At 32.4% G+C, this 8,547-nt stretch overlaps 1 protein-coding gene and 1 non-coding gene across 2 annotated transcripts; one reads left to right on the forward strand and one right to left on the reverse strand.

The window, feature by feature from the left end:
- Window positions 1-806: 806 nt before the first annotated feature.
- E2f2 (E2F transcription factor 2) lies at window positions 807-6,680 on the reverse strand. The gene is made up of 9 exons (XM_080163723.1): window positions 6,573-6,680; window positions 5,772-5,994; window positions 5,334-5,417; window positions 4,402-4,518; window positions 3,649-3,798; window positions 2,723-2,986; window positions 2,049-2,223; window positions 1,365-1,499; window positions 807-961 (listed from the first exon to the last, which is right to left on the reverse strand). The coding sequence occupies exons 1-9, from the start codon at window positions 6,608-6,610 to the stop codon at window positions 858-860; spliced, it is 1,290 nt and encodes a 429-aa protein (XP_080019849.1). The 5' UTR covers window positions 6,611-6,680; the 3' UTR covers window positions 807-857.
- Window positions 6,681-7,845: 1,165 nt separating this feature from the next.
- TRNAR-UCG (transfer RNA arginine (anticodon UCG)) lies at window positions 7,846-7,918 on the forward strand. The gene has a single exon. It is a non-coding gene; the product is annotated as a tRNA-Arg (tRNA).
- The last annotated feature ends 629 nt before the right edge of the window (window positions 7,919-8,547 follow it).

Consider the following 8,547-nt stretch of genomic DNA (forward strand, 5'->3'; position numbering starts at 1 on the left):
TGTTTTAAGGACGTCAAAGCTTTATTGAGGGGGTAAAATGAGGGGTTTCAAAGTTTAAGGAGGATAAACACCCCTTTGACGTCCATGTTTAATTTTATAGCCAAAATAGAATTAATATTTAAGAAGGTTTGTATATGATTATGCATTAAATGTAAAAGCAACAAGGCTAGTGAACAAATCTACTTTTACTAGTCCTAAGTAAGTACCTATACAAAATAGGTCTTAAAAAAATTTAAATAATTTTTACAATTCAGTAAAAAAACTGAGATCAAAAATGTATCACATTTTATAAGAAAACAAACAAAATAAATAATTTTTTTCTACAAACTAAAAGGATTTTTTATTTTAAATTGGAAGATTTTTTTGCATGCATAAAAAAAAACAACTTCATGTGAATTTTAAATAATTTCAACTTATTAAAAAGTGCCATAATAGGTATTAAAGTTGCAATTTTATATGAAACTAAACTTCGATTTTCAGCTTTACTAAAAAATCAAGTATAGCATCGTATTATAGACTATTTTCGAACGAAAATTAAAATAAAAATCATAAACTCAACACCGGTTTTGGTAACCCCGGCCTACGACCACTCGGTCATAACAATACTGGTTTTAAGCTTATGATTTTTATTTTAATATCAGCGGAAAGCTGTCTATAATATGATGCGATAAATAACTATGCTTAAAATTTTTTCATTAGGTATCTATTAATAAGTTTAAGAAAAGAAGAAAAAAAAACATTTTTTTAAATTATAAGCGTAAAGAAGAAGTAAAATATTTTAAAGGAAAATTATTTTAGGTATAAAGTTTATCTTCAAACAAATAAAAATCCTTGATGAAATACTATAAAAATATAAATTAGATAACGTCAAACAAGTCACAGACACCCTCGTTGTTATCCAGGTTGAAACAGTAATCCTTTTCTGAGGGGGGAGGGCTCAACCGTAACAAAGGACCCCACACTAAAAACAAAAATGATTAGATACAAATCTTAAAATGTTGTTGTTTTGACTACAGAATAATATTAGTGACTGCACCCCTAGCTCTAGTGGAGGGCGGGGAAGGTCAGGTCAGGAAAAAGGCCTAAAACCACAAGTAATTTATCAAGCTTTCTTGAAAAGTATACAAAATTATAGCCAGTATCTTTAGACATCTTTAGCTTCAGACAAGAAACAACCTTACTACCTTATAATATAGAATGTATAGGGATGAAATGTTATTACAAAAGGACATTTTTTTTCTTCTATAGTCTCCATGTTTTTATAGCCAGAGATCTTAAGGGACAAGCCAATAGACGACAATTTATTACTCATATGGCATATTTGTTTATGAATTTGAGAAGAAATGTAAAAGTGTAAAACTTACTCTCCGAGGTGATAAGATCATCCAGGCCAGGAACTTCCATGCCAAGCTGTGGCATTGGGATGTCTTCAATCCTCTTCTTGACATCATCAACACTCTCATTCATATCTTCCGCATGCTCACGCTTTCCAAGATTAACCTGATTGACAAAGGAGTATTTTCCAAGGTGTTTCATTGAGATAATTTTTTCTCATAAACATTGTTTTATTATGAGAATAATTGGCGGGGTTCACGGTAAAATGTTGCCAAACTCCAATGATACATATAAAGTGCCTAGCAAAAGAAAAAACGCGTAAAATATGTCTTTTAGCGCTGTGAGAAAAGTGTCTATTTTTGAGTATTGACTATTACAGATTTTTTGTAGGCACTCTTTTGTTGGTTACAATGGTGTGCCTACATAAAACATATAAATTATTTGTTTGGCCGATAGCAGCCTTTAACCGTTATTACTTCTAAAAATAATCGATTTCACCTCATTTTACCGTGAACTACGCCAGCTCCGAATAATTTTAACTAAAAAATACTTGAGAGACCACCAATGTTTTAGAGTTTCTTAGACAAAGAAGTAATGTAAAATACTAACTAGTATAACATACATATCTTTTTAATTTTTGTCTATAGGAATTTTCAATTAGTTATTTTAATCATTGAATCATAGGTAGGTAACTTTTATGGAATATACTCCTCCCTGTTGTATATTAGAATCAGATCTTTGTACCATCACAATTTGTTGTTGTTGTTGTTGACCTGCCGGACCGGAAACCTGGATGTTTCTCTGGCCAGCAGCATGATCAACAACTATCATCTGCTGTTGCTGGTTCGAGTCAAGACCAAGACGGTCGCTAGCAGGTATCAAAATATCCTGAAAATAGTTTAATTATAGGTACCAGGTTTTCGAAAAATATAAATTTAAATGACCTTTTAGTTGATCAGTATATAAAAGTAACATCATATGATCTGTGTCTGTTCCGAAGGATCTTGCTAACCGCTGAACCAATATGGTTCTCCTTTACAGTGTAGCTTCTCATAGGTCCTGGGAAAGTTTATTTGGGAGAGGGTACCAACAGCCTCCCAAGAGAAATCCCATCACAACATTTTTTTTAGGTAGGTACTTTTTCTTTTTAAAACTAAAATTAAAATTGAGCGAGGGGCGTTGGCTTTTCGACTTCCCCCTCCCACCGCAAGTGCCTCAAAATATTAGCTCTAAGTTTTGACCAACAATTTCAACATTAAGTTTCTTACAAATAACTACTTTTTCCCATTAGTTACATTATAATCAATTACGTAATAAAATCATGGAAACTTTAAGACGTAGAAAACGAACCTATTTAATGCAGCTACGCTGAGAAATGTAAACCAACCTTAATGTCTTTATGTGTATCAGTGAAAATATTATGAATAACAGGTAGCGAGGAATTATTAACACTTTGGCGACAATTTATCACATTTCTGGAAGTCAACTGATGTTGGTTACAGCTGTTCAACAATAAACTTGAGGTTGTTGTAACTGTGTTGTTGGGAAGGTTGATGTGTGTCACTTCTGGAGGCAAGGGGATTGTGCCAGCCTGTTGTTGAAGCTGTTGATGGTGGTTTATGGCCTCTGTAACTTCTGACGGTGGTGGCACCTAAAAATGGATTCATTATTATTGGACGTTACACAAGATAATCATGTACTCTAATAAAGTAAAACTAGTAGCTGTCTAAAATAAAGGTACCCCCATCCACCCCCCTTATCCCATTCTCTTCCCTTACTACTTGAGGAACGAACTGACTAATAAACGAGGTCCATGTTAGCAACCAAAATTGACAATTTTTTTCCTGTCATAATATCCACGTATATTCTATATCCATTCAGTTGCGTCAGTTTGTCGGTAATTAAAGTTTAAAGAAAATGAATTATTTGGCTTCTATATAGAAAGAATAAAACAATAATGAAACGTGAATGAATAGGTATGGGATTTTTATGGGAGAAATATGAATTTCTCACCTGCTGTTGTCATCCCTGTTTTTAACTAAATGGGGAAAAAGCTGTTGGGGACGGGAGATGGGTGTGTCTTCTCGAAAAATGCATTTATACCCGGGTAGGTAGGGGATATTGGGCTGTTTATTACATTAGTCGGGAGTCCCCAAGTTTTATAATAACGTTTTCGTATTCGTTGGCTTATCAACTCTGGGGACTTTCATCTAATCTATGGAAGGGTTTAGTTTTAGTATTATCATTTGGATGTACCATCAAATTTTCTGCCATTGTCTCATCCCTTTAGATCCCCGACTTCTACCAACTGACCTGGACCACAACAGGGTCAGAATCTGCCTCTTTGTTCACAAGCAAAACAAAAATTTCTCCATTCTCAGATTTCAAATGAATTTGATATTTTGTACTTCCATTGATCTGAGCCTCAGGTAGCGGAACCTCCAGCTGGGTCCCGTTTGGCGCCTGGATAATAATAAAAATACATCAAATACTTGTCTTTTTAAAATTCCAAAGTCCAACTTATAAAATGAAGAAATAAAAAACCTTTTTTTTTGTAATTCGGTAGGTAGGTATTATTAGAAAACGTAAGTTGGGAGAATTTAACAATTATGCATATTTTATTTGAAGGATGCATTCGACATTTCCGACAAACAAAAAAAATAATTCTTTAGTCTCAAACATGATTATTTTTTATTGATATTTGAATTTGAGGCAATATTGTTGAAATATCCCTCTCTGATTTGGTTTAATTAAAGATTTTTTTATTAAGAAAGTTACTTTAGTCGGGACTGAGACTGGGTAGGTAAGTACACATTTTAATTAAAATCTATTAAATGCAATTAAAATCATTCAAACGATCATATAAGTACAATGAATACTCTAAAATCAGCAAATTCTTAGGTATTTTTATTAGTTTATGTAAGACTTATTGAAAATATGATAACAATATTTCCTCGGGACAACAAGACTAGTTAAATCTTTGATTTTTTATATTAAAATCCGCGGAAAGCTGTCTGTAAAAAAGATGCGATAAATAACTATTCCTTTAAGTTTTAAGAAACTAACCTGAATGGCTAATAAAGTTTGTCCATCAAAACATTTGCAAATATCTTGGTTTGTAACATAGGATAAATGATAATTGGATGTGTCATCTAATATATTCTTTATACTCTGCTGGGCCCACTGAAACAATAAAAATAATCAGTGAAGATATAAAATAGATTGTTTGTTTAAATATTTCTTATTAGAACCAAAAAATTAAACAATCGCCACTCATTGCCGAAAAAAAATTACTGATTAGATTCGTGTATTCTAAGGGCCGGGGTAGTTGTCTATTAATTAAAATTGATAGAAAGCCAATCCTTAGAAACCACGAATTTAGGTCTTACACAACAATGTGTGTAAGCGTATTGAATAAGTTTAGCTTACTTAAGCTCCTGTGGACTCCCCTCACTTATACTAAGAAGCAGGGTGCCGGAGCCGTATAATTTTGATGCGGCTCCGGCTCCGCGGAGCCGTATTTGGAAATACGGCTCCCGGCTCCGGCTCCGGCTCCAGCTCCAGCTCCAGCTCCAGCTCCGGCTCCGGCTCCGGCTCCTACCTTAAAATTAATATATCAATTTTTTTTCATTATTGAATTTGATAAAATAAAATAAATAATATAAAATATTTTGCTTTTATTTGATTAAAGCTATATAAAAGTAGAAGGATGTGTGTCTATTTGTTAAGTAACAATAGTTTTTCAGTTTATTATATGGAAATAGACCGTTGCCAAATTATAATATTACTTTAAAAAATCATTTTTAGCTAGTCCGGAGCCGGAGCCGTTTTTAACGAAAAATACGGCTCCGGATCCGGCTCCGGCTCCACCAAAAATGTTGCTGCTCCCGGCTCCGGCTCCAGAACACTGCTAAGAAGTCACGAGTAAGTCTTAGAACCTGAAGGTTCACAATTTTATCTTAAAGTTGAAGATACTTTTATATTCAACTATGACTCACCAATTTTTGTTGATCCAGCATTCGTTCATGTTTTTCTAATAAATCAACTTCATACTCAAGAACTTTCAGTTTATCTGCTGCTTCCTAAAATCAGAAAATTAATATATTGTTGAGAAGGTGTTACTTTCTTCAATTTCTTTCTAAATAAAATCTATTTATATTTTTAAGCAAAACACCTAATTGATTTAATGAATTACATGTTTTCCAATAAATAAACTTTATTAACTTAAGTAATCAAACGTCTAATTCAACTAAACCACCAGAAAAATATTCAAATTTTCAAGATGACAAACAGTATAAAATAAATGAATATTTATTAAACTACATTACCAAATGCAATATTAAGCAACTTTAGTAGTTTATTTCATCCTTCAATTTCAAGGACTGGCGGACGTACATTTCTTAATTATAGAACAGTTGCGCTATCAGAAAACAAACCTGTGAGTCCTCCCCCTCGACTGCTCCTTTCCAAACAATACAATTTTTATTTCTTTTTTCTATCAGTCCAATCCCCTCCAAAACATTTGTTATGTCGTAAATTCTTCTTTTCTGTCGCACATTGAGGGCGTCGGCTGCAACTTTTAGGTCGAGTATTCCACCTTCGGATTCTTTGAGCAGGGAAACAAATTTTATGGTTAAAACTCCAAGTGATTTTTCAAACCTAAAATGAAAATAAAGATTAATACCAATTCATTTAGAAAATTATAATTTTAGTAAATCACTTTTCATTGATAAATAGACGTACAAATTCCATAAAACGACTAAAATAAAATTTTATGTATGTAATGAATAAGCTGCGCGCAGTTGTATGTCAATTACGCGACAGTAGGAAAAACGAACAACAGCGTTGTGGAGCCGGAGCCGGCATATTTTGCTGGAGCCGTTATTCTCCTTAAAAACGGCTCCGGCTCCGGGTAAGCTAAAGTATAAAGAGATTTTTTAAATTATAATTTGGTAACTCTGTTGTGTCGTATGCAAAGGACCCTTTTAAGTTTTTAAAGTCCATTTTTATCAAAAATTGAACTTATAAAACCTTCAAAAGTCAAAACTAGACTTGGCAAAAAAATATGATGAGTTTTTCTTGATTTTAGGTCGGAGTTGAAGCCGCTATCTTCACATGCACCAAAATCAAACGGCTCCGTCACGCTGACGAACAGACAAACTTTTACGGACGTTTAAAGTTAGACGCTCTAACCTACAATACTAAATTATCTGACCAAAACAAAAATTAATTCTTACCTTGTGGGGTTAAAGTCATTATTGTCATTAAAGGACATATTCAATTGTACTTTGATTGCCGTTTTGTAGATATTAAACGATCTATTTAATACTTTTGATTACATTTCTGAAAAAATACAGACGTAAAGCATACACCTATGTGAGGAAATAATGTGGTTTATAGAAGGGAAGAGTTGTTAATTTTCAAGATTGGATATTTGATAGAAAATACTTCTAATACGTACCTCTTGCAAGAAGTTAAAATTATTAAACCGTCTTTGTAATTATATAAAACTTACAATTTAATGTATTTTTTCTTAATACGTACTACTTGTTGATATAAGTATATCTGAGATAGGCGTTTTTTTAGATGACCCTAGGTATTACATAGTAATGTTTAGTTTGATTTTCCGTAATGATCTCGCAGATTGGGTTTGTCATTATACAAAGGAAAACTAGCTTCAATATATAGGGCCCAGCAAGGTTTCAGGCTGTTTTATTTTGAAACACCAACAAGTACTTTTTACTGATACAAGCTTTGAGGTAAATATTGACTGAAATTAAGGGGGTGAGACACTTCCCCCCGCCCCTTCACCACTTTATGGGCTTAATGTTAGTTTTTCTTGAAATTTGCTGTAAGTTTTTTCCGATTTACACAGTAATTAAAATAGAAAAGTTACAGTACATAGGCAAATTATAAATTCATATATACAATATTCATAAATCCTTAAAATTAATACTTTTTGATCATTTTATTAGTTAAAATAGCTAAAAATTAAAATTATTAAAATTCTAGCTCGCTAACTGGCTCCATATTTTGAAAAAGTGTACACAAGAGTTGTTTACTAAATCATATGGACCAATAAATGTCGTCTTTGTTATTAAAATTTTTTTAATAAGGGAAGAATAATAAAACAGAGGGATCTTTAGGGATATGACAATGTCCGCAAATCCCTAATAATACTACTCAAGATTACCCTTCTGTAGATTTCAACTAGAGGTTGAAACGATTGGACACCAATCAAAAAAAAATTGTCCCTAAATTGTTGTTACTAAAAAAATGCTACAAAATTTCTTTAAATCATATTTTGACATTCCTAATAGCCTTTATGGTTTTCGCCTTATTGCTCTTTTGATCCTTGTTATATTAGATTTTCTTATATTTTTATTCAATAAAAAATTTATAGACTTTTGATTTAAAAGGTTGCGTGATTAAATATTTCAGCTCTTGCAACTATTTTTGAAAACTGCATTTGTTTTATAAAATTGCTAATTTTACTTTCATTATCAAATAGGGCGTGTGGCCTAATGGATAAGGCACCAGACTTCGGATCTGGGGATTGCAGGTTCGAGTCCTGTCACGCTCGAAATTTTTATTTATCAGTTAAATTCAATTAGCTGTTTTCGCATATTTATTGATTCAAAACAAATTAAAAATGTCTTATTTTTGTTTTATTTATTCATTTTACATTTTAAGAGGGGAATATTTAAATATAGGACATATTTGCCTTAACATGTGCATTATTAAGCCTAAATGGACTTGAAATATGCAATTTTAAACATTTTTTTGCTCCAGATTTTTCTAGACTTGGTAACAACACATAAATTCAAAATTGTTATGATTGGTCGATACGAGAAACTAAAACGAATTTTTTCATTCCAAGGAAAAAAGCAAGCGAATTTTTTCGATATTTTGTTTTGTTTTCAAACTCTTAAAACATCGTTTTTTCGTTTTAATTACTTTTTATTCTCTATGAAAATAAAAAGCTAGCTTTGAATATGAAAAAAGAAAAACATCCATTTATTTTCTATTTACATTCTCTGAGGTCACCCCCATCTCCCTTCTAGAACAACTTCCTTATCCTTCTCTCCCCCTCCATTCAGTCAAGTCAGGGCAGAATCAGCTGATTATAGCCGCACCATACACATGCACACACACACACACACACACACAGACAATGGATATAACATTAAGTGAATATATTGACACAGGAAA

This window comes from Acartia tonsa, chromosome 6, assembly GCF_053477335.1.
Source record: "Acartia tonsa isolate MP-2025a chromosome 6, ASM5347733v1, whole genome shotgun sequence".
NCBI classification, from domain to species: domain Eukaryota; kingdom Metazoa; phylum Arthropoda; class Copepoda; order Calanoida; family Acartiidae; genus Acartia; species Acartia tonsa.